At 39.6% G+C, this 26015-nt stretch overlaps 1 protein-coding gene and 1 long non-coding RNA gene across 3 annotated transcripts in view; one reads left to right on the forward strand and one right to left on the reverse strand.

Moving 5' to 3' along the window:
* Positions 1-6466: 6466 nt before the first annotated feature.
* On the reverse strand, positions 6467-14431 carry DYNLRB2 (dynein light chain roadblock-type 2). 2 transcript variants are annotated; one of them, XM_071756657.1, is made up of 4 exons: positions 14372-14431; positions 14115-14190; positions 10430-10597; positions 6467-6631 (listed from the first exon to the last, which is right to left on the reverse strand). In XM_071756657.1, the coding sequence occupies exons 1-4, from the start codon at positions 14372-14374 to the stop codon at positions 6549-6551; spliced, it is 330 nt and encodes a 109-aa protein (XP_071612758.1). In that variant the 5' UTR covers positions 14375-14431; the 3' UTR covers positions 6467-6548. The 2 variants fall into 2 exon arrangements, with proteins under 2 accessions (XP_071612758.1, XP_071612759.1); XM_071756658.1 differs by lacking the exon at positions 6467-6631 and adding an exon at positions 8249-8549.
* A 2376-nt stretch (positions 14432-16807) lies between these two features.
* LOC139801967 (uncharacterized) overlaps positions 16808-26015 on the forward strand; it is a 164048-nt gene continuing 154840 nt past the window's right edge. Inside the window, exon 1 of the long non-coding RNA XR_011728435.1 lies at positions 16808-16864. This is a non-coding gene — a long non-coding RNA (uncharacterized lncRNA). The remainder of the gene's footprint in view (positions 16865-26015) is intronic.

Raw genomic sequence — 26015 nt, forward strand, 5'->3', positions numbered from 1 at the left:
CAGAGTGTCCTGGACTTTTTAAGAAAATCTGGAAGTCGATTGTGTGGATGGGATACAGCTCATGAATGACTAACAGATTATGTTGATGTCTGTTGATATAATTTTGGCAGTTCTGTAAACTACTGTGACTTTTATAATGCCTCCTGCCTCTGCTGTAAATTTGCTCCTGTGGATGCTTCACCCTGACTGCATTTGCTAAACCTGGTGCTGTTTGCCATGCTGAGGAATGGCAGTGCTCTGTGTGCAGGGCCATTTGCATTATCCCCACTCTCAATGCATCCCACAGATAAAGGCTCCCATTAACTTGCACTTGGCCATGCTTCATGCAGACATTATTCAAAGAATCCCATGAAGCTCTTCTGCTGAAAAAAACCATCCCCAAACCTGATACTCCTTTGTCTTACAGCAACTTTCAGGTGTGCAGGAGCTGCATTTATTAACTCTCAGTGAAAGGCTGGGCAAGAATGCAATCTGCAGCAATAGGTTTGGGGTGGTTTTTTGTGCTATCTGGTGCCATTTACAGGGACAGAGGCTATAGGTAGTCAAGATGTATATGTAACAGTGGTTCCAGAGCTTATGTTGTTGAAGGTCTCTTGTGCTGTTGATGTATATGTTCACAGGTCTTTCACCAGTACCTCTCACACCTCATTCAGTCAACCAGAGTGGAAATTTGCTGATGTTGATGTGACAGAGGGAAGCATTTCCCATTAATCTTTTGGCATCCTTCGAAGATTAACAATGCAATTACACCAAGAAATGGGTTTTCCTATATCTGGGGTTTTGTATATCTGAAGAACAGAAATGGGTTGCATTTCTGAGATGTGTTTCTGTGCTTGTATTGGGTTTTGTGCATTGCAGGTGTGCTCCTGATGTCAGCAGGTGTGTGTAGATGTTGTTACAAGCTCGTGAAAAACAAAGTCTGTTTGACACAGGTAGATAAATACCATTGCAAATATTGCAGTGCTGCTTCAAAAAGGAGGCTGTGAGTGTGGAGTTTCACTCCCTTGCTTAAACTGCTCTTTAGTAGGAGAGCAACATCAAGCATTTTCTCATGGTGTTGAGAAATCCTGCCATGGGGAAATCAGTCATAGTTGAGATGAGACCAATGACTTCATTGCAGAGATTAATCCTCAGGGCAGAAACTGTAGGGAATGGGGGTCAGGATGATGCTTTCTGCTTAAAGTTCAGTGCAACTGGCTGCCAGGGAAAGGAAGGAATGGCTGTTGTGTGTTTTCATTACAGGCTTTGGGTTGCTGCAATGCCTGGTTTGGGAGTAAAAAGAAGGAAAGGGACTCTGGAGGCCTTTGGGATGCTGTATTCTTTGAAGCAAGCGATTTTAGAGAGCGGGAGGATTTTCCTGCTTGTTACATCAACTGAAGGACACGATGCAGAGCGATGGGCGTTCAGCTGTCTGCCACCTAATGGCCAGACAAGAAAGCGAACTCCTGTGGTTCCAGCCTGTGGGCTGTGGATCACTGGGGATTCTTGAGCTAGATAGACATCAAAATAAAAATAATGCAAGCTTTTGCTCACAGGTTTAAGTGTGTTACACGGGGGCTTTTGTTACCATTGAAAAATGGTGTGAAGCCACAGCAGAAAAGTGCTAATAACTAGAAAAGAATTCTCACCTTTGCCTGTAATATATTGGTTTTAAATGTTACATATGTAAAAGCTTATCTGTATAAGAATAGAAATATATAATTTATGACATTTTAATTTTTTCTTTATTTACTTACTGAAGAAGGCAACGATTCTGTTCTTTTTTTTCTTTTTCTTTTTTTCTTCTTTTTCCCCAGTTCTCCTCTCCACTGCCACCCCCCTTTCTTTTAATATAATGTACAATATCCAAGATCCCTCACTGATGGGGAGTGTTAACACACAGCTCTGCCTTTTGCTCTCGGGCAGACCAAGGTGGCATCTGCAATAACTGACACCAGTTCTGCAGCATGGAGAAAGTGCTCGAGGTAAATCTCTGCTAGAATAACAAAGAATAGATGGGGAGATGTTCCACTTTAATATCCGCTCCATCTTTCTTATCTATATTAGAAACGTCTGCCACTAAGGGTGTCTGAGGAGAGCTGAAATTATGAAGCACCTTCTAGATTCCTTTATCTCCCCCAGCAGCATTAATACTTATAAGTAGTAAAGGATAGCAGGTAAAGACCATTGCTTGCCTGTGCTGGTCCATTTGTTTAGGAAATAAGGCTTTTAATTTCATGATGTTATTTGAAATGCCTTCCTCCGCTCTAAGAAAATATCCCCTTTTGTTCTTCTTTGTGAAACAGAAGCTGGAGATAGCAGGCTTGCTCACAAAAGCCCTGATTTTAATATGCTAATGTTAATTTAAGCATTCAGTTGCCAGATTTTCATGTGAGGATTTTTTTTTGTAGTGTGCACATTTAATATTTGTATATCCATTATTCCCATGCTTATCTGATCCACAGGCACTGAGTAAATATTGTCCTTGAGTGTGATCTACAGCAGAAGTCAAAAAAGACACTGTAAAATGGAAGTTCTCCTCCTAAACATGGATCTTGTTTTTCCTCTTTCTTTTGCTGGAAATCCAGGGAACCTACTTCCACACCTAAAGGACTTAGGGCATTTTTTGGGGTGTTGATACTTTCCATCTAAATTCTACAAATTAGAGCAATTTCTAATATGGCATCTGGTGGAAGTAATGATGTGTGAATAAATTCCTGTCTCCTTGCAGCTCTCCTTGTTTTGAATGCAAATGATGTGAGGATACATGACCTCCCTGAAGAGGAAATGGTGATCAATGGAACACTTAAAAATAAATTTCTGAGTAATAAAAATGTGACAATAGGAAAAAATTCATATCAGCAGGAGAGGGAAAGTAGGTGGAAAACTTAACTATGAGTTGCTGAAAACAAAATCTGATGTCTTCAAAATGTGTTTTTTGATGTTCTAACCCAAAGCAGAAGGTGAGATGTGTTACTGTGGGTGTGAAATACATGAAAACCCAGTGTATCTTCCCCAGTTTGCAAAGAACAACCTATCCCTTCTCTTCCAACCATAGTGCCAACTTCACTGAGGTTGGAACAGATGAAATTTTGCATATAATTGGTACCTCAGTAGTACCCAGTTTTTCAACAGCCTGGTGGCTTCAAGGCTGCTGTTGCTAAAAGCCAAACCTATTTCTTATCTTATCTTTACAATGCACCTACAGCTAAGCAGTAATGTGTGGCACTAATGCATCAGCACAGGCACCTCTGCAACAAATCAGGGAAACTAATACAGTTACAGTGGTCTTATTAATGGATTGCAGTAGGGTAAATAAGTAGAAATTGTCTGTGGTTCTTTCCCTAAAGGGCAGGGATAAAGCTGATTGAAAAAAGTGCTGTGATATTCTGTGGGTACTAAATTTTCTTGACTGACACTTCTCCTGTTTTGCTGAACCATGAGTCTTTCTTTTATATCTGAAATTCTTCCAAAGTGGGATGCACAAGGGGAAAGTAGAGCTTGTATGAATGCAGAATAATTTCATCTAGGTCAGTGGAGTTGTTCTGCTGAATCACTGGTAGAAAGAGCAAAACTGGTCCTGCAGACTCTTAGCCCTTTAGGCCAACGATGGTTTTGTCATGTGAGACTACAGCAAGTATATTGTGAAGGCACCTGGAATAATTCACTGGGAAAACACCTTAGAATACTCAAGAATTAACAATAATCTGGAGCAGTAAAGACTGTGCACTGCTCAGTCTCTTTTTTTAATCTGGATTATGGTTTAGCTAGAAACTTCCCTTAACAAAATGTCACAGCATAAAAAATCCTTGCTTAACTAGGAACGGTTTTAATTTTCCACCTACCTCTACTCTTTGACTTGCTCAGAGATAAGAGCATGTCCAGTTTCTTCTCCACCAGCCTCACACACGTGCAGGCAGTCACACAATTGGCCTATTGAGCTCAAGACTTACAGCCATGATTTTTTTTTTTCACATAAAAGGTTAAATATAGCAATGAGCACTCTCTCTTACAAATCACTAGTTAGTAAATTAGAAGGAAACTGGCAGCTTTTAACAACTGACAGTAAGAATATCTTCTAGAAATGGTACAGCTTAATTACTCTTTTAACTATCTTATCATTTATTCATTACCTTTGCCTCTACTGTTCTGGGTTTTAGCCTGAGCCAGACATTGTGAGATACTGCAAGCCACTCGTAGTTCAGAAATCTTACAAAAGGTGGCCATGAGATTTCCAGCTGATTTTAGCAGAAGATTACATTTAAGTCCTCAGATCATCATCAGCAGTTGTACAGTAGGCACTGAGGTTTATTTGTAATAAGGAGACACTGCTCCCAAGACAATATTCTGGGTTAGCCCTTGGCAAAATTAACAACAAATTTTTGTCAAACAGTTTTGTCAAAATCCTAGAAGTTCCATCTCCCCTTAGGAAAAGGAGCAAGAGGGGCAAGGAATCATTTATTGGAACCTGGAGTTTTCACTCCATGTGCTAAGTAATATATCCCTTGTTGTCATACTTTGCAGTATTCTTCCTTAATTTAATTATGGAGTTTGTATATATGAAAACCACCAAAAGCTGAATCTTTGCTTCTTCTGGCTTCTTCCTGAAGTTCTCCAGTACAACATTCTTCTCTATACTCCTGCAGTGCTTTGAAAAGTGCAAAGTGCCATTGAGAGCTATTTTTTTTTTAATGATGAGCCATATTATAGCAAACTTCCTTAGCCTGAACCTCTCTGGAGCTATTTTGCTCCTTGCAAAGGTGGCCTTTGAACAATACCTTGTAAACCTATAGCCATCTGGTAACTAATGCTGACTCCTGTCCATCTTCACCCAAGAATGGTCCAGTGCAATTGTCTTCCTGCTCAGTATCTTTGAAAACAAGGCAGTGAAAGCACATTGAGATTTCTTTCTGACCCAGTTGGCACAGACTCAAGGTGATGGCATATTGTGTGTATTATTTTCACTGCTTTAGATAGAAGCAATTGCACTGAAATCAATACTGCAGGGCCAGGGCAACTGAAAGGGTACTTGGGCCAAAGGTAGACTTCAGTATTTTTGGAAAAGAGGAGAACTCCCCAGTACAGCACCACACAAATCCCAGGTGTCTGGAGCAGGATGTGGGCAGCTACAAGTGATGCCCTCTTGTTATGCATCCACTTTGAAGAACTTTGAAACTTGGAGGTAAATCAGTGTTGCTTTTGAAAATATTGCACCTCGTTCAAAGCAACTATTGAAAATTCTTCAGAAATAACTTCTGAGTGCTTTCTTTATTATTTAAGGATCATTTACAGAGATGGTTGAAAATTACCTGTATTTGTACTGGCTGATTTCCTGCATGGTTGCATCCTGAAGGAGAGTTAACCTTTTTCTTTCTCAAATTGTCCATAAAGCTCAAAGAATCAGCTCAGATCCCCCAATGGCCTTTACTTTCCTGCTTGTGGCTACATTTTTCTCCCCGTTTCTACCCCCAGCCTGTCCCCAAGAGCAAATATCCTGAAATTCAGAGGGATTGAAACCAATGCCACAGTCACAACAGATACATGATGTACCTCTGCTGTTATGCTTAATTAACTCAGGAAATTCTGGGCTGGCTTTCCAAGCATCAGTCTTCCTTTCTCCCATGGATACTATGAAGTCTTGCTGTGAACCTTGACGTTATGACCTGAATTTTCTACAAACTGAGATATTTAATTTGTTCAGGTGCCAGGCAAAGAGAACACATACTTGGTATTCTCCTGGCTACTCTAATTCAGCTGCCCGAGATTTGAAAAATCAATAAGGGAATTATCTTGCTGTCTGTAGATTGTAACTTAATAATTAAAACATAATTAAGAGGATAAAATCAGTTTACTTAGGAAAATTGTGGCTCTTTCTGAGGGTCTGCCCCAAAACTTGTGTTCTGCTTAGTTGAGAGAGTGGAGCTGGGATTGATTCCTCTTGCTAGGGAAATCCTTTGTTAATGAAAGTGTTGCTGTCAATCTTTAGTGCCAAGACTAACTGAATAAATCTTCAAAGTAATATTAATTTCCTAAATGCAGTTCCAGGTGATTGTGATATTTTACTGATGTGCCCTTTTCAAGTTCACTAACACCCATGATCAGATGCTTTCTTCAGAGAATTCAGTGTGGTCCAGCACCTCTCAGGAAGTTAATTAATTATATATACATGCTTAAAAAACTCTTTACACATATATAATACTACTGCATATGAGAAATTTCTATTTCAGTTTTTTTTGAGGACCCCAAACACATGATACAGACATAATTTATTCCTTGGCTGACTGCCTAACTAGCATGTAGCAATTCAGCCCAAGTGCTGCCTTTCAGTGAGCAACATCCATTCCTGACATGCTCAACATTCCCTTGACAAAAGGATCACCTATGAAATTAATCTCTTTCGTGCTATTTTTTCCCTGTCTCCACCCAGTGAATTGTTAACTAGTAAAGTCTGAAGCTGGTTTGCTTAAATGACTTGGTGTTATGCTTTTGTGGTGCACAAATAGCTTAAAATTTTATTTCCTTCTATTTTGTCTGGACAGCTCTGTTTCTTGTTGACATCCCATCTTTGTTCAGATCAATGTGCTGATGAGGGGTTTTCCACTAGGACTGTTGGAGACATCACTCTTGTTACTTCCATTTCCTACTGAAAGACCTAATTGAAAAGTTTACACATGTTCAGCTTGCTTTTGTTAACAAAAATGAGGAACAAATGACCACTGAATAAAATGGAGTATTCAAATTTATGCTCCCCAGTCAATATGTTGCCAGAGTGGTGCAATACTCTAGTGCTCCAAAGGAAACCTGATTAGAGACTGCCCTGGTAAAAGCAGCTTGCAGAAGCCCAGCTCAGCCCATGTGTTTGCATAACATTTGTTACTATGCACATCATTACAAATGGACCAAACTTTGCCCTCTTATGTGCATCTCTGCCTCTCAGAGGAACGGGGGAAGAAACAAATTTGTGAGGAGTGTTTGACCCTTGGAGAACGACACGCATCTGCTTAAGGCCATTTTTCCACATAAAAACACTTTTCAGCAAAACGATTTAGCATGTGTTTAATTTTAATGATTTGGCTTAAGTGTCTTTTGGAGTGCTTTATCAAGCTACAGCAATCATCAGCTGCTTAATAAATATTGGATTAAAGTCTGTAAAGGGAACCAAGACATGCATCAGAAAGGCAAAAATGAAGGAAGTCTGCCAGACTCCAAGCTTCTCCCTTTGCAATGCACCACTGTGTTCTTTGGGCTGAAGGACATTTTTCAGTGATGCTGGGAACTGCAACACCAGGATTATTTTTGTCAATAGAAAAGTGTAACAGGGACTGTAATTCCAGCAGTTTTCTGGACTTACATCATGAAACCTCCACAGAATTTAATGCTGTTAGAGAAAACTACTGAAACAAAAATATTAGCTCCCAATATATAGAAGTAGTTGGAATTCAGCAATAGTTTTGAGTATGTGCTTAAATTAAAAATCTAGACTTTGAACTGGCAGGCATGTGACAAGCCAAGTTGTTATGAGAATAAATGTTCAATACTGCATAGAAATAAATAGGTTGGATTTTTTAAATGATCACAGCTAAGTGGAAAATATAATGGAAAATAATCTTAGGGTTTTTGGTAGCTCATCCCAAGGCAGATATAAAGCTTGTCTGTTAAACAGAATGGATTTGTAGGTGGCTTTTTATCAGGGCACCTGTTTCAAAGCCACTCAACAATACTCATCTGATCTCTGGTGCCACTGCAGAAACATGGGTCTCATTTGGGAAATATTCTGAGCTTTAACACAGCCTTTGTCCCATGTCATTAGGAATTATAGCTTGTGTATTGGATCTAAAGGCTTAAATAGCTACCAAAGTTTTTGATTTAATCACACCACTGCTTACCACTGTCAACAAACTACCAGTAGTATTGCAGCCTCAGCTTTCCTTGAAATTGTCAGTAATGAAAATATTCACTAAAGATATTGTTTCCATCTGTAGAAACTGAAGAATGTTAAAAGACAGTTTTTCTATCACTTTTCTTCCCTTAGAAGACTTAAAAAACAGGACTTAAAGACAGGGCAATATCCAGTCCATCATTACTGACATCAGCTGCACTTCTTTGATTTGTGTCACTATGGTTACTCTTAATTCACAGGGATGTATTTACAGATGTACATAGGGATGTGATCTACAACTTCCCATGAGGTCTGATTTCTCCTCCAACATCATGTTAGCAGTGCAGAGAGAACTACTTGATTGCAAGAATAGCTGGAACATCCATCAAAGAGAGTTTTAAGCATTTTGCTTTATTACTGCTCTTCTAAATATCAAGATAAAGTTACAATATTTTGGTATATGCATTATGATTTGCTCAAACACAAACTGATAGAGCTACAAGCGAGAAGCTTAAATTGGCAACATTTCCATCATGACTGTTATGTAAAATGACTTAGTGCTACATTTAATATTAAATATCAACAAGTAATATTAGTTTAACAAGTAGAACTACATCACTGTCTCTAAAAATATTGCCATAGTAGGACTATTCGTCTGGGTTCTGCATAATGATCAGGAGATACTCCTTATCTGCAAAAAGATATAAACATGTTTAGTTAAAATATTTTATCTTATTTCCTGGTAAATACTCTTTATTCATCTATTCTTTCCCAACTTTTAATTTGTTTATAAAACATAAGCAAAAGCAATGACATTTATATATAAAAAAATAGAAAATGTCAGTACTTTGTACAACAGCCTGAGATTACAGATAAAAAAAACCCTGTGTCATAAAGCTTAACTACACCATATATGAAGTATTTCAGTAAGCAGCAGATCTGCTTTCAAGAAGCTGGAAAGATGTTTAAGCAAGATGAAAAAAGCCACAAGATAAGCACCTGGAAGGTAGCTCTTGTTATAATAAAAAACTTTTGACATCTTCTTTTGAAAGATCAACTTTTGAGCCTCTTCTATAGGTGCAGAAAACTTTTCAGTTTGCTCACTCACTTATTGAAAATTGAGAACCCCATTTAGACATGAAAAAAGCAAAAAATATTTGAATTGACTTCTACTGTAAATAAATTCTAAGGATGCCAGACTTCACCTACTAGTTCTAAAAGCCCAGGGAAGTTTTGGAAAGAATTCAGTTGGATAGCTATTTACCATTATCTGTTTTAAATGAAACATTTCTTGAAATTCTCCAGTGAATTTAGTAGGGTCATATCTGCTTTGGAGAGTAAAGAAGCTGCACTCTGGCACTGTCACTTTCATCCAAAAGCAACTTAATAGAAATCACAGGTGGTTCACTTACCATCTTCTATTATAGTAAAATACAACCAAACCTTTGAACAACTTATCTCCCTTCTAGCAAAAGCCTCACATTTTATCCAACTTATTTTCAGGTCAACATGTTTCAATGGTTACTTGTCAAAAAGTCATCTCTAAAATATAAGTGAAGGGCAAATGCAGAATAAGAATCAAGTGCATCAGTTCAAATCAATGAGCAAAAAACATGATTTAAAAAATGCATTAGGTTTCTCCTCCAAAATAGAAACCAAACTAAAATTTTAATCTCAGTATTAGCTGATGACTAATGTTACCACTTAATGACAGTGCCAGATTTCTTTCACACATACTGGTTTCATAGCAACATTATAAATAATTCTAGTGAGGAGAGGTAATGCATCCTGAGAGCAGCCCCTCTGCTCTGCATGTGCTCTGCAGTCAGCAGCAGAGGGGGGGCCCTGTGCAGCCCCTCTGAGCCCTGCACACTCAGAGCCAACAGCATCCCCAGGGGAGGCTGAGGGGATCCCTGAAGCTCCCTCTCTGCTCCTCAGCCTTCTCTGGGTGTTTAGAGACAGAACTCACAAATTAGCATCTCTTTAACATGAGTGAGAAACAAGTTGCCATATTCCCCTGGTTATTTCAAAGAAAATAATTATATCACAGTTACTGTGTTGGTGATTGTAGTGCACAGCTGTCTGTGACAAACCCTACCTATGGCCAGAAGTCTGGTAACATACCAAGTAAAAAAAAAAAAATTAGGGAAAAAAAAAAGATTTTTTTTTCAATCTTTTTTTGAGAAAAAAATGGATTTGCTGTCTTTAATGCCATATACACACAGTACTTTCTCTCTCTTTCTCTCTCTCTATATATATATAACTTTCTCTCTCTCTCTCTCTCTCTATATATATATATATATATATATATCTGTCTGGGTTTCCTTTATAAAAACCCACAGAAACCAGACAGTTAATCAGATCTAGATTTGTTTGGTTGTTTCCAAGCTCGAATACAACAAACTCTGTACAGATTAAAATCCCAACTTATCTGGTTACATGGTGAATATATGGTTGTATTTTCATATACTTATTTTCAAATTTCATTTTCTACAGTAGCCTTATTCTCGAGGAATTAAAAGCAACTTCAAAGAACATGAAGTTCTATAGTTATTTCAACAGAAATATTACCTGGAGCAACCATAATTTCGTATTTCTTTGATCTGATCCTAAGAAAGGTTAGATCATTCTGAGGATCAATATCTCTCACTGTGCTCCTGGCTTTCTTGGTGAGCTGCTGAAGCAGAGCTGCATACTGGACTGTTGTAGAGTTATCAAGAGTTGTTCTTATTGGAATTCCTGCAAACAAATCATTCTCTAGTAATCATTCAGTGAAGTTACACATTCTTCATATACAGCAGATCATAAGAGAGAAAACCCAAGGATTTCATAGTTTTTTCTGCTTTGCAGCAGAAAGGAGTTATGTTGATTTCAGGTATCTGTATGCTTTTTAAAGCACATTTCCTATTAATCAGTGGCAGTTAAACATTGAGTTTCCTTAGGAAAGCTTTAGAAGAGCCCAGCTGCTGTCTGATTCCAGTCTGTGGTACTTCCCCAGTTATGGTGCTTCACCAGCTCCCAGTCACCAAGTTTGTATCTTGTAAGACCCCCACTTTAACCCCCACTCACTTGGGATGTGCACTGCCAGGAAGGAACTCTCCCAGGGAGGTATCAAGATGGATCTAAGGGCAGAAGTGGCACTTTTGCATTTGGCAAACAAAGCCACCCTTGGAAGAATCCCTTCCAATGAGCAGCAAAATATTGACAACTGATAGTTCACAGTGTATTGATCCTAACTATGAAAAATATGACCACATATTTATTTTTTTTTTTTATGAATTAATGAATCATGGTTTATCAATGATTTTAGACCATGTTTTTTATATTAATGGGGTAGCAGGTGAAACACAAAACAGGCTTCACAGTAATCCTACAAGTGTAAAGCTGTTTGGCTTTAATAAGCTTGTTTCACTAATAAAAAACTTATTTGACCTACTAAAATAGACACTGGATTACAAGGTGTCAAGGCAGTTTTCTCTTTGCATACATTTGTATTGTGTCTTCCAGAAGGAGAGGATAGGAATAAAAATAGTGCAATATGACTTAACTTGAAGACTTTAATTATGAAAGAAGAATTAATATGCAGAAGTAGTGAATACCAGGTAAAGAATTAGAGGCAAAGGAAATAAGGGAATATATATTAGGCTATCCTCTAATTTCCTAGGAAAGTGTTTTTTGAATCACTTGAAATCTGTGTCATCATTTGAGAAATAATTCTGCTTTGGTAGGATGTGTAGTGTAGGGGAGTGTCCAGAATTACCCAGCACATCCCTTGTGTCTCATGTTTATTACAGAGACACTGGAACTGATGTTCTAATGGAAACAAACAGATGTTCCCAAGCACTGCATTAGCATGACAGCATCTATATAATCAGCATTAAATAGTAAGTCACTTAAAACCAGTGATGAATTAGTGTCAGGTTCATGTGACCTGGTATCTAAATGATTGCTTCAACAAATACAGCACTTTTAATAAAAATGGTAAATGTTAAATGATCCTCCAAGGTCTAGTAATAACATGAAAATTAGTTGACATTAGTGACATCCTTAGATTAAAACTGGGCTATGCTTACTTTAGGACAAATTATCTTTGCCTCTGCCATCCAAATTAGAGAAAGGCAAATAAATCCTTCATTAGAAATGCTGCAGTGTGATCCTTCTCAACTGTGAAATTGATGAGAATTTCCAAATAAACAATGTGCACTTAGCACAGGTTTCAATGAACAAATAAATTTTTGCTCTATTACAAAAAATATTAAAGGAAGATAACTGTTCCTGTTAATGAAGAACAAAGATTTCATCTTTTTAGGGAACAGCCCAAGTAACCTCACCATTGGTTCAAGTATTTTTACTGCCATTGATTTAAGTTGTACCCTTGCTTGAAATATTTCAGTATAGAAATAAAATTTGATTTTCTGCAGAACGATTTGAAGTTATTGGAGTGACCAGTGGTAATTATGGATATTTGGAGATATTGCACCTACTCTAAGTTTTAGTTTGTGAAGCCTGACTTCTTAGTGCCTTGACTACATTCTCAGAGTACAGAATTTTTTGGCATTCACATTTGGAATCCGGACTGAAAACATTTCTAAATGATGAACTAAATCCAAATTTCCTGCACTAGTCTTGTTTGGTGGGCTCAGTCTGACCACGTGTTCTACAGGTTTGTGAGGATGAGGAAGTTTGAACAGGACATGAGGGCACTTTACACTTTACAACCCAAGAAAAAGGAAAGTGGAATGTTCTTTCTCCTTTTCAAATCAAAGTTGAGACAGAATGAATCCAGCCTTTAAAAAGCATGCTGGTGTCTTAACTCTGCACAGCTGTCTCTGAGCTTTCCCACAGTACTGCTCAGTGACCACAGGTGAGGATGGGTTGCAGCAGTCCCTGTTAGAGCATACTTGACCTACATTGTGCCAAGAAGTCAACTCTTGCAGGTCACAGAACATAAGCAAACTGGGTTCTTTTTCTATCAGATTACGCTGGTGGTTTTCCCTTGAGATATCTATCGGTCTGCAAGCTCAAAAAGGATCATTTGTGTTACCTCAGTGCTCGATTTTGTTCACTTCTCATTTGCAGCTCAGTGTAAGTGCTCATTGGATCAAGTCAAATTCTATTTACTGAACAGATTCCAGAGCTGGCTGCAGCAGTGCTTGTTCTGACACCCCCTCAGTGAGCAGCCCTATCAACACCAGCAGCCACAAAGCTGCTTTCCCATTTCCAGTTGCCAGGCTGAACACCTCTCTCTTGACCTGGATTGCCTGTTCTGTGAACAAAAGCACCTTTACTTAGCATGTCCAGGCACTCAAATTATAATGTCCACGTTCTCTAAAGAATAACTTAAAACATTTAGGCTTCCTTAGTGTTCTTGCCTCATGTTGCAGAGCTGCTGGTAGAGCAACAGGCTTTTGGAGGACTGGGGAAGTGAGGGAGGTCACCTGAACTATGGGCAAGGCAAATTTGACTGAATTGTCTTTTTTTTTTTTTTTTTTTTTTTTAAATAAAGGAATGATTAAAATAGATTAACCTGAGCTGCCTAGCTTCTGAAAAGTGGTTTCTGTGACCAGCTTCCCTTTTGGCTGTTCAAGACTGCGGCCAAAGGTGGCCTGGAATGAAACTTGTTCTTCCTCCTGTGATGACACAATGTAAATAACTTGTGGATGTTTAGCAGGGTCAAGGAATGCTTCCCACAGTAGATCAAATTTATTTAGTAGATAATTTTCTCCTGATGTGTTTGTACTATAACTTTTCCGAGGAAGAGAGTGTGAAGTGCTAGTGTATTTATTTTTCCCAAATACAAAGAATTCTGGACTAAAAAAATACATGCAAAAGCAACAGTTTAGTGCTCCACGTTCTCCTTTTCTGTAACCTACCACGTGATCTTCAAGACCTGGTTCTGAAAAATAAAGTATAGTTTTGTAAAATAAGGGAGATAAGTAAAAATCATGTAACTCCTTCAGGTAGGTGGAGATTATGATGCTCACAGTTATTTCTTCAGAGAAGACTTATTTCAAGGCTCTTGACTTGTCTGCTTTCTGTTAACTTGAATGAAACATTACATCCCCTGGAAAGGTTCAAGAAATGTCCCCAAACCAAATGTTCATGGCTCAAGATGAAATGTGGGATACTGAAAATCATGGTGCCTTCATAAAACACTGCAAGGGGATCCTCAGAATCCACACTTTTGTGCTTTGGAGTGACTGCACTCATTACCGCTACCACCTCTGTTACTTGGAGGAAGCAGAGGACGTTTTACCTTCGGCGTTTGTGACAATAGTAGCGAAAACGCCTCTGTGGGCCTGAATCCTCTTCAGGGTTTCTTCCACTTCAGCCTGCGAGGAGAGAGGTCACCACAGCACCCCCGCAGCCACCGCGGGACCCCTGGGAGGAGGCCGCGGGGTCGCCGTGCCCGAAAGGAGCCCCGGGGGGCTCTGCCCTCTTCCCTCCCATCGCTCCCGACCTTTTCCCAGCCCCTTTCCCCTTCCCGTAGCCGGGGGCGAGCGGCGCCATTACCATGGCCGGGCCGCTCCGTGGTTGCTATGGCAGAGCGGAAGTGACGTCGGGAGCGGGCGGGGTGGGCGCGAGCGCACCTCAGGGCGGGTGGGCGGGAAGGAGGGAGCTCCCTGAGGAACCTCCTGAGGGAAAGGGGAGCCGGGGCTCCGCCCCCCGGTGAAAATCAGCCCAGGGGAGGTGGGGAAGACCCCAGGTGGGGCTGGTTAGGGCAGAGAGGGCTGCTGGGTGCTGGTAAAGGCAGCACGGCCATCAGTGTGCTCTCTGCTCCGGGCAGGATGGGGATGATGAGCTCTCTTGGTGGAGTCTGGTAGGTGAGGGGAAATTGACATGAGTTGAGTGAATTGTTGACTAGAGAGGACTTGTTTGTTAGTTTCTTTTAAAGCTGAGGCTGAGCAAATCTCAAAGGTGCTGTTTTAGCTCCTCTTGTTAGAATTTTTCTTCTTCTGGGCTGCGGAGCTTTGTCTGCTCCTTGCTTTCCACTTTTGGGCACGTGTGCTTTGCTCCAGCAGGAGCTTCCCAGTTGAGCTGTGCTGGGATCACTCTATACAGACAGATAAAGCATCTTCAAAACCAGTGTTGTGTGCTGCTCTAGCTTGCTGGGCTTTCCAGATTGGTACATGCTGCTTTCTCCAACACTGCAGCTTAAATAAGTTACCCACGTGTTTCTGTTCTTTACCAAAATAGTAAGGGAACTAATTTCATGGATGAGGCTTTTGAAGAGCCATCTTCCTCCATGCACACAGTAAATAGTTGTTGATACATTCAAAACACTCTTAAAGGTATTTTTTAAGGGCAGGGGGATAATTTCACTGATCTTTCTGTCTTGTCTATAGAACTTTCTGGGATCGTAGAGTGATTTTTAGCTGTTGTGCTCCAAAGAGCTTGCAAGGTAATAAAGTTTGGCATTTTGGTAAGCCAGCAGCTCCTGGTTTTTTAAAACAGAGAGGTTTTAAGAATTAACAAACTAGTTATTAATCTGCAACTTTTTAAGGACCCAGATTTATGTGAAACTTACAACAGTGTGTCAGCACATGATTTAAGGCAGTTTATGGCCTCGTGTTGGGAGAGAAAATAACTTCAGTGTGTGGGATTGCCCTATCTATTGCAACAATATTATTCTAGGCATTTATTAAGTTTCCCTCTGGCAGGGACCGGCATAAATCAGAAGTGTTGAAGTTGCTGTGTGTTCAGATAGGTGTAGAACTGAATTGCAAACCTGGCTTATGAAGGAAGGGAGACATTTTCAAAAAAGTTGGTTTACTTCAAAAGCTGCCATTTTAGGAGTTAACCCAACAGCCTGTGGCCTTATATGGAAACTAATCAAGAGCATTGTGGCTCCAGGTGTTGGTGATCCCAGGGAGTCTCTGCCTCAGCTGTGGGAACTGTGTCACCTGTGAGCAGTTTAGGCAGCAGTCACGTTGGCATTGGTTACACCTGTGCAGCTTTGTTACAGCAAGAGACGTTATTGTGGATTTTTGGAAATATTTTTTAACTTTTTGGAAAGAATTGAAAGCACTTGGGTGTAGTTATTCAATCTGATTGGAACATCTGCTGGGCAGTTCTGGTTTAATGCAATCAGTAGATGCTCTTAAATGAAAACTTACGTAAAACTTACATACAGAACATACATGAAAACTTACATACAAAATAATACAATATAAACCTGGGCCTGCTGCTGGTGTTGGTCTCAGGAGTGATCCTTGCTGCTACAGTCCAATAAATTCAGCACACTGCAGGATAACATCGTGTAAGGGATAGTGGTCATCCTGCCCCTAGTAACTGGACTGGGAATTCCAGGAATTTAGAAAAATGAAAAGGTGGAGTTTTTCTAGTTACTCTGCTGCCCTGTTGCTATTATTTAATTTTCAAGGCTTCTTTCAAGACCACTGTTTGCCTTCATGGATGCAAGATGCCTGTGTATGTTTTGGAAATCAGTAAGAATATTAGCTTAGCATTACAAAAAAATACTGAGCTGGAGCCAGAAAGACAGCTAGCATGATGCAGGGCTCCTGGAAGCATTATTTATGCTCAGCATGAAAGACACAAGCATGCAGACTCTTACAGACACTCGGGCTTTGTCTCAGACTGAGACACATAACAACAAATGAAAATATTTTCTTGGTTACTTGAAATTTAACTGACAATTCCTATTCCAAACAACATAATTATTCTTTTGATAGACAGTAGTGAATGCAGGAACAGGGTGATACTGCTTGAGAACCAGAAACTCCTCATAATGTAGGACTGAAATCTTGCAAATGCATATCTGTGTGAATGAGTTTAAGTGTTTGTTGGTAAAAATAGTAAGTGAGAAGCTTAAACTTCAGTTGCTTCCACTTCTAGTCTGATAGTTGAACCAATTTCTGTATTTATAGTTAAGACTGGGGAAAAAGTGAACTAAATGATGGAAAATACTTAAAACAATTTTTTTCCCCCCCAAGATATGACAGAAGATGGAATTCTCCATGAGGAACTAGGAAGAGGATTTTTCGGGTGAGTACGTGAAACTTTCATTTCTTCCTTGCTGCATCTACTTGACCCTGGAGACTCAGGAAGTGGTAGGGAGGGAGTGAAACACACTGGGGAACTTGAGCTACACTGAAGTGCTGTGAACAATCTTGATTTGCTGCCAGCCATTATAAAATAGGATAAACCAATTCAGTTCAGGAAGAACTTTGCTATTTATGTTGAATAATCTTGATTGCAAGTAACTGTAAAGGTCTACCAGCTATTGGGATAGCTTCGTTGCCCATGGAAGGTATAGGATAACTCCAGAAGTGTTCAGTTTGGCCCATAAAATGGAGTGAACTCATGCCTGACCAGAGTTGGTGGCCACAGAGTTGGGTCATTTAATTTTTTTCCTCTAGGCTTTTATTTTTAGCTGAGTAGACTCTGAGGAAATTTGGTAGAAGCAAATAATATCTTAATTGTTGAAAGCTTGGAGTCCATTCCTAGCTCACAGCCCTTGCAAATATCTAAAATAAATGCTTGATTATTTGGTAATACCTTATTATATTCACACAATACTAGCAAAAAGAGAAATACAAATCGTGTTCAGGTGTACAAATGTTTGAGTTTTTAATGCATATGTGTCATAAATCATTCTGTTGGTCAGTCACGTATCAACCAATGCAGAGAAAGTATTTAAGAAACTATGTCATGTAGCCATGTATGAAACAATTTTAAAGTTACTCTATAGATAAGTGTTAGAATGAAAATTATCTCAAAATACTTCTTTCTCGTGATGGTTGTGTAGGGGTTTTTTGTTTTTTTTTTTTTTTCTCCCCATTAAACTTTGAGATCAGTTTCCCAGTTTTTCAGCCCCTTGTGTGAGGAATTTCCAGCTCAAATCCTCTAGATGGTGCTACAGCTACAGCACATGGAAGTGAACTCACCTTTAGGTTTTGAGTCTTGCTCGTTAAAAAGCCACTTCACTCGAGTCACATATCATACAAAAGGATTAATAACTTGAGCTACAGTGCTATTTAGGTTTATGCAGGGACGAGTCAGCATATGTGGGTTACCTGTCCTCAGCTGAGTAAGAGTAGAACACTGTTCTTAGAGATATTGAAGCCTTGCAGGAACTGTTATGTGACCAAATTATCCCCACATCTCTTGAAACTACACCGTGAGTGCTGACAAGGGCAGAGGTGGCCAACTGTAGCCTGTGGTGCTGATTAAGTGACAGCAATAAGCCTTTTAGAACTCCCAACAGATGTTGCTGCTTTTGTATGCTAATGGGAACTTCACAAACCATTTTCTCTTCCTTCTGAGAGCAGATGTAAGTACATGAAAATTGCTTTCTTATATCAAGAGCAAATTGATAATAACCTTGGTTCAGTTGTAAGGCAGAAGCTGCAGAGGCACTTTATTTGGTAATTGCAGAAAGCTTATGCAGAATGGCATCAAAATTAATTTTTTATGTTCTACTAACTTTTCTTGTACTGAAGTAGTTAAGCAAAATCTGAATTGTGAGCACTGTGCTACCTGGGCTTTTAAACCATCCACTCAGAGGCTTACAGGCTGGCATGTGAATCTACTCCAGTATGCTTGACTTATCACCCCTCATGTAGCCACTGCCCTGCTACCCTGGTGACCCAGGCTTCTCTACCCTGTTCTGATTACTAACTGTGCATATGCACATTGAAAAGTCCAACAAAAGTAACCAGAAGCCAGATGGTTCCTTGCCCAACCAGCAGGTAAAGCTAAAATGCTTCTTTTAATACCTTGTATCTCTGCAGTGTGGGGGCTGACCACAGGACACAGCAGGCTCTGGTGCTGCCAAAAGGTGGAGTTTGGGTTCTTGCACAAGAACAGTGGTTTTCCCACTTAGTGATGTTCAGATGTGAGATGCAATATTAGACTGTCCTGGCTGGCTGTGGCTGTCCTCTTGGGAGAAAGAATGGATACAGCTGGACTCTGGACAATTTGTGTCTTTATATGTAATCATCAAAATCATCACAACTGCCAATGCATAGGAAACTTGTAGAGAGTTGGAGTGAGAACTATTATTTATATATGGAAAAGAGCTGTATTTCCCATTAGTTGTGTGTTCTGGCTGATCTTTGAAAGTCCCAATTAAGCTACTGTCCAAAAATGCAAGCTGTAGTTTGATGATGCAATAGTCTCATTTACAACTTCTTTATCTCAGCTTGGCCCTGACGTGAGAGTTCCAAAGTATCATAGCCAGTGTTTGTAAACCAAAGAAATCTGAAAACATCACAGCAAATGTATGCACATAAATAGGTATCATGAGAGTTCTCCATCACTTATTATACCTGCTCATTTACTCAGGTAATTCTGCTTGGATCAACTTTGCTATTAGGAGTTTCTCCTAAAGGCTTTTTTAACAATAAAGCAAGTTTGCAAAGTTAATTGTGGGAGTTACTGGGACCTTTGCTCATGGAACAATGATGAGGAAAGTAGTTATAACAGAAGTATGTGTGAGGCAGTTTATATGAAATATGGGGCAGATTAAATTTTAATTTGCATTTGGTGGTTATTCTGGAAAAATCGGAATTCCTGATTTTGAAGAAAAACAAATGCATTTGTAGGAATTATTATTTATTATTATTTATATGTTTATTATTATTTTTATTATCTCTGTGTGTAGATGACACTGACTGTTTTCCTGAACACTGCCCTATGTGTCTGGTAGGGGAATGCTGTAACCAATAGCTCCTAGACTGGATTACCTCAAAGCCAAGAGAAGGGGAGCTAGAGGCACTTGTTCTCAGATTCACATTCACTACTTGCCTGGCACAACTCAAGTTGCTGTAAACTTTCTGTCTGGTGTTAAAATTGTGGGGTTTTTTTTGTGGTTACTGCAAAAATCAGAATTAATGCAACTCGAGACTTGTTCTTTTGGTGTTATAATGGTGTTTTAACCCTTCTTTGTAGACATCTCGAGATTATCTGGGTCCAAAACCCAAAGCAAATTCAGTAGTAAGCCAGAAAGCTTTTAAAGATGGTATGTGGCCATTTTAAAGCTTTTTGGAAGAAGTAAGGACTTGTGCTAGATTGAGTTCTTTGAAAGCTCAGCACTGCAGCCTCACCAGTTGCATTCCTCCTGCGTGTATCACTATAACTTAGTGAGCTTTAAATCAGTCACCTTCTTTAGGTCCATTTCAGCTAACCAGTAAAATGCATTATTCAGTTCAGTCTTTCTACAGCTGGAAAGCTTAGAAAGATGCCAGCAGAACTGTAGCTCCAAGGGTACACTGGAGTGGTGTCAAAGCAGCATCCTGTGACAGATTTCTGCAATGCTCTTGGAACTGGCAGGCGCTTGAGTAAATGTAAATATGTGACTTTGACATCACTAGAGTGAAACCAGAACCACAGTGAAATACTGTGTGCTACCTTTCATGTGGTGGGAATGTTTCTGTGAGGTTGTGTGTTTAAATTAAAAAATAGCCATTGACACATGGTTTCCAGGTAACCGAGGCATAAACACAGGTCCACGCTCCCTAAACACAACTTGCGTTACACCATCAATCATGGTTTGGGGGTACTGTGTTCTCTGTCATGGGACACTTCAGTGCATCATCAGTAGCACGGATCTGAGATGGGAGGGCAGGAACTGCTGCCAAATGTTGAAGGCACTTTTCAGTCTAATCCAGCCCCTTTCACCCTGCTCTGTGTATTTCAGTAGTGTTTTCTCAAAGTGCACGTTTCTCGAATGTAAGGTTTCACAACCCCTACTGAGTAGGGGCTTTTATTTTGTTTCTCCTGGGAAGATCTCATCTCCTTTGGAAATTGGCCTTTCAGACGGCACCAGCTATCAGGGAGCATGAATAGACCCCAGGCAGGGATAGTGCATCCCAGTAGCCCCTTGAGCTCAGGGGAAGTGTGAAAAGGGAAGCTGAAGCATCAGAAGGGAATCCTGTCCTTTTACCTCAACATTTTAATAGCTTTTTAAAAATTTGTGCAATATCTAGACAGGACAATATTTGTGCTATATTTGAGGCAGGTTTCCTATATTCTAAGCAGTCATTTTAAACTTGTATTATATCTTAGGTTTTGTGTGTCTTTTTCCCAGTCTCTTCTTTTGTTCCTTTTTTTTTTTTTTTTTTTTTTTTTTTTTTTTTTAACTTTGACCCATTAAATAATTATGTATGTTTTAGAGAAGTTTTTAATCTCATCCACTAAGATTGCATATGAATGAAAATTCAAAACTGTTGCTGGCTTCTCTAGGTACAGCAGCTCCTGTAAGTACAGTATCAATTTGGTGTTAAACTGTTACAACAATTTGTAAGTGATACTGCAGAGTGCTGGCATTTGCAGGTTTTCAGGCTGTGATTCTCTTGATCAAAAGAACTATCTCTGCTCTTTTATGAGTCTGTTGTTTGACTGACAGCATTTGTCATGGTGTCGTCTTCCTCCTTTCTGACAAGTGAATGTGAGCCCTTTCAGTTTGTGCAACCCAAGGGTTTATACTGAATAAACTCTGCTTGGAGACTCTCATGTCAATATAACAAACAGCTTTGTTTCTAGACTTTAAATCCTCTTAAAAAACCAAAACAAACACAGCTAGACTTGTCATACAAAGGTTAAAAGGATACCTGAGAGGATCCTTCTTTTGCATCCAAATTCCAATAAAATTTTATTTCTGGCACCACGCTAAGCTATACTGGACAATAATGAAGTTTTGGTTTCATTATGCACACTGTGCAGGTAGGATGCAATTCAGGCAAGTAGAATGCAGTCAGCACTAGTTTAGTTTTTAAAAAATAGAAACAAAAAAAAAAAGTATAGTTTTGTTGTGTCAGATGGCAATGATTTTCTTCAGAAAATTGACTTTTAACTCTTTATGGCAGCAAGCTGCTGTTCTAATTTTTATTCTGCTCTGCTCTTATGTCTTAATCCAGGAAACTTTATTTCCTTTTCAGTTTCCAGTCTTATGATGCTTCAGTGACTGTAATTTTGAGTGTGTAAGAGATGGGAATATGGCTGCAGGGGCTGCCAGGAGAATGCTGGGTACCACCTCAGGTACTGATCCTGGGATGTGCTTAGCTGGCTGCCCACAGTGCCAGTTCATACCTGTGGAGCTCAGGTTATAAAATGTTTGAAGCTGTACATTGAAGGTGAATCTTCCTGTGAGGTTTTTTTTTTCCCCCTCTGCATGTGGTAATGCATCAATCACTGTCCACAGCAGCACACTGAAAAGTATGACAGTGGCAAATCCCCTCACTTGAATGGTGGCATTGATGCATTAGGGATGATTTTTCACTAGCAATTATTGGTCAAGCAAGATTGACAGAATTTGGAGCCAGGAGAAGGTGAGTCTGAATTCCATGGCTGAAGAAGGTAAGCAAGCAGGTGAGGTTCTAGTTTCCAGGTGCTGGATGTGTTCCAGCTATCAGTCAGTCCCTTATTTTGATCCCTTTATGAGCATATGTGCACTCTGCCCTCTGGATCAGAGCTTTTTTCCTCTTGTGTAATTTCTAAATCAAGTTTTCTGTACCTTATCCCTCTCTTCCTAGCTTATTCTTAGTCCTGGTAAATTTTCTGTGACCCAACTACCACACCTCTCATGCCTTCAGTCCTTGACTGATAACATGCTGCAAGTGGAACAGGTACATGGTTGAGGAAAATTAATACTTTTAAGAATGTCCTTGAATGTTTTAACTGGAAATTGTGTTATTTCTGGGAAAGACTTAAATAAAGTGCTATAATGTAGCATTGGGAAGGGAAACTTTTAGGATGGTTGCCCCTTCATGAATGACACACTGGACTAATGCTTATCTTTGATCAATGAAAAAGTGCCTTTTAGTTTGGATTTAATCAGCCAGTTGTGCCACAAGGATGTTGCTCTTTTCCTGGCTGATTTCTGTGCTAGAATGAGTGCTGCATTAAGACATAAACATCTTAAAAACTTTAACCATGCATGAGCTTTTCTAGAAAGTGTACTTAAGAATTAAAAGCGTAAACTATTCATAAATGTGTAGTTAGTTGTCCACTCATTGGTAAAGATAAGAGCTTTGAAGCAAGCCTGGCCTTTTTTGTGCAGCCTTTTAAATCCCAGCTGGGGCTGGATGGTCTTTAACAAAAAGCCAACCAAAGCTACAGACTGGAGCCAATCCAGTACTGTTCCCTTGCTGCTCCATCACTTGAAACTTCAAAATGTCTTGGGAAAAGCTGCAATAATTGACTTGGCAGATTATTAAGTAGAACTGATGACACTTGTAAGGCTTTTCCTTCCTCACATTTTTAAAGCAGCATTTCTTTGGGGTTATTCAGCATATACTTCTATGTCAAAACAAATTTTGGGACACAATCTGGGGTTTGGTGCCGTTGCAGGCAAAGGATGGCAGCCAGCTGAGACACCTGCAAATCCCAGTCTACTTTCTTTGCAACATCTTGATACTCTTCCCAAATCGATGGCAACACTAGAATTTTAATGGGAACACATCTGATACTTGCTGGTGCAAGTTTCCCTTCCAGGAAAATAGCAAATTGTTATTAATATTTATAATGCCTGAAGAGGACTTGATATGATGATGTGAAGATGAGCCAAAGATGGGCACTATTTGCTATCTTGTGCAGAAGTTCTTTGGTATTTTTCTGCTCCTGAAGGCTGCCTTCATTTTGAAAGCTAGATGGAGTATCAGCAGCTCCAGACTGGGTCAGAGCTGTGAGCATCCTAGACCAATGTCTTGTGTCTGACAATATTCAATATACTGTATTTTTTTTACAGGCAGCCCAGGGACATTTTGCTATATGAACGTTAAAAAGAAAGTATCATTTTTCTGTGCTAAGAGTTCACCTCATGTTGGGGATCTTTAGTTCCTTAACCTCATGGAAAACCAGAAGGTCTTGACTGTTAACGATGTGTTGTGTGATCTTGAGCAAACTGCTTCACTTCCTTGTGCCTCTGCTTCCCCTCCCACCCTCCTGTCAGTTTTCCAGAGCACAGGCCTTCTGCCATGTGCTTGCTCAGTGTCTAGTACAATGGGGCCCTGAGCTCTGTTGGGGCCTCTAAATACTACCACTGCATGAAATAAAAAATAATCCTTCTCCCATATAGGGGTGCAGGCTGGGAATTTCAAAAGGGCAGAGGAATGAGTCAGTTTTCATGAACACAAAGCTTTATGCTCAGAGGCTTAAGCAATTGACTGAGCCCAGTCCTGTTGCTCTTGGCTTCAGTGATGTAGGACAGCAGAACAGACTCCAGAAATCTTCCATTATATCTGTCTGCCCTTTCAGATGTCACAATTTTTAGTGCAACAGATTGAACCTCAGATAAGACTGCATGTTGTAATTATCAGTGGGATTTATTTGTCCAATTCTTGAAGCACTGAGTGGAAAAATGCACGTATATCCCTTAAGTAAAGTAAAGGGAAACGTGCTTTTTTCCACTCCAGCTAAGAATAAGAGGACATGTAAGCATGGATGGGCAAAAAGATGGTTATCTATCAAATCAAATATTCAGATTTTCCCTGTACCTGATAGTATTTGGAATAGTTTTGCAGAACAGCTGTACAATTTGTGTTTGTTTTAAAAAAGGTTTTCTTAGCTGTAAATGTAAACCAAGTTAAACAGATAGTTTTAATTAAATTTAAATTGGCGGTGGTATTACACCACTTTAAAAGCCACTGGAGACACTCAAGTTGAATTTAAAATCTAGTGTCATAATTAGTAATACCTACATTTACTATTGTGGTAACTGCACTTAATTGAATGAGTTCAGCACTAAACAAAGCTACAAAATCTAAACAGCTCTTAAGAGCATGTTGATTTCAGTTGCACTTTATTCCCTTAAGTATCCACTTAGGTAAACTTGGATACTAAAAATCTAATCAGAAGAAAGTCTAAAATTTAAGGGACAAAAGTTAAATATATTGCTTAGAAGTTAAACCACCTGTTTGCAGATGGAATCTTCTAATCCTGTCTGCCACCCCTGTGGCTGCTGTACTTTCCATGCTAACCAGTGTCTCTTGCAGACTTCAATGCATTTTTCCAAGTGGTGTCCCAGCAAGAAAGGAAAGCATAGTTATAGTTAAAATCAAGTTTTAAGTGCAGCACCATCTTTCATCTGTTAGACCTACTGTCTGACTTCTTTCAGCCTTGTGGAAACTGAGTACAGGGGATGATGATGGGTTCATACTGCCTGGGATCTGAGCTGATACCACTGCAAAGTAGGGGAAAATTTACTATTAACGTTGTTGTCACCACTCCACCTACCTGTATTGTGAGGCTCTTTTTCCTAAAGGGAATTTTGTTAGGACCTCCCTGTATTCATGAGGCTCCACCAATATTGACTGCACTCCCTGTGGTTATTTTCATTGTGTGGGACTCACTGGGGATTTTCAGGACGTATTTATTCATCTGGGAAAGAGTGAGCTTTATCTTGCTGTCCTCATCCTTGGCTTCTCTGTATTCTCAATAACTGAAGGAGGTGTAAGGGGGGGGAGTGGCAAAAGGCAGGATTTTACCCAATTCAGCCTGCAAGGCAGCTTTTCTGTGAGAAGACTGAGTCAGTTGGGGTTCTGCATTTGGATTAAATTCCTGTAGTAGTTCTGTAGTAGTTCTGTAGACTGCTTGACTGTTCCAGGGACAGGACACTGCTGCAAATACAAAGTTGAAAGGCATTCAAGCTTTCCTTGTACTGAGCTACTGGGGAGGTTCTTAACACAATTTGGTACCAAGCAAAGCTGCATCAACATCCTGAGGTTGTTGTAAGAACTGCTTTACTCCTCAGTTGTGTTCTGTCTGCTTCCAGGTGCAAAGCAAACTCTGGTAGGGGGTTGGTTGTGCTCTCCCCAGATTTTTTCCCTGCAGCTGTAATCACTGCTCTAGGATTCTCTTATGCTGCTTTGACCATAGTGTGCACTGTGAAGGGGCTGAGATGGGGGTAGAGCATCCAACTGAAGGTTTTAGAGTAACTTTTGCAGAACCATATTGATTTCATCTCTATTAAATTCATTGAGTTTTCCCATAAGGGCTTTTCAATTTAACTGTTGCTAAAAAATGTTGCACAAATTACCTGGCAAGAATGCTGTGGAGTTATAAGCCTTTCAGGCAGTCCCTTAAAGGCAAAGTAGTAAAGTTGGGTGAACTATTCACAGCCAGCAGTTTTTATTCAATGAATTTACTGCTTTGTCTGTTCACAGATTACTGAGGAACAGCCACTGACTTTTTATGA

Source organism: Heliangelus exortis, chromosome 13 (genome assembly GCF_036169615.1).
Source record: "Heliangelus exortis chromosome 13, bHelExo1.hap1, whole genome shotgun sequence".
In the NCBI taxonomy this organism is placed as follows: domain Eukaryota; kingdom Metazoa; phylum Chordata; class Aves; order Apodiformes; family Trochilidae; genus Heliangelus; species Heliangelus exortis.

Excerpts from the sequence above, each read along its gene's own strand:
- DYNLRB2 (XM_071756657.1), bottom strand. Across the intron at positions 10,598-14,114 it reads TATTGTCACAAACGCCGAAG|GAATTCCAATAAGAACAACT; the intron begins GTAAAACGTCCT and ends ATTTGTTTGCAG. Across the intron at positions 6,632-10,429 it reads CGAAATTATGGTTGCTCCAG|GTCTTTCAGTAGGAAATGGA; the intron begins GTAATATTTCTG and ends CTTTTCAATTAG.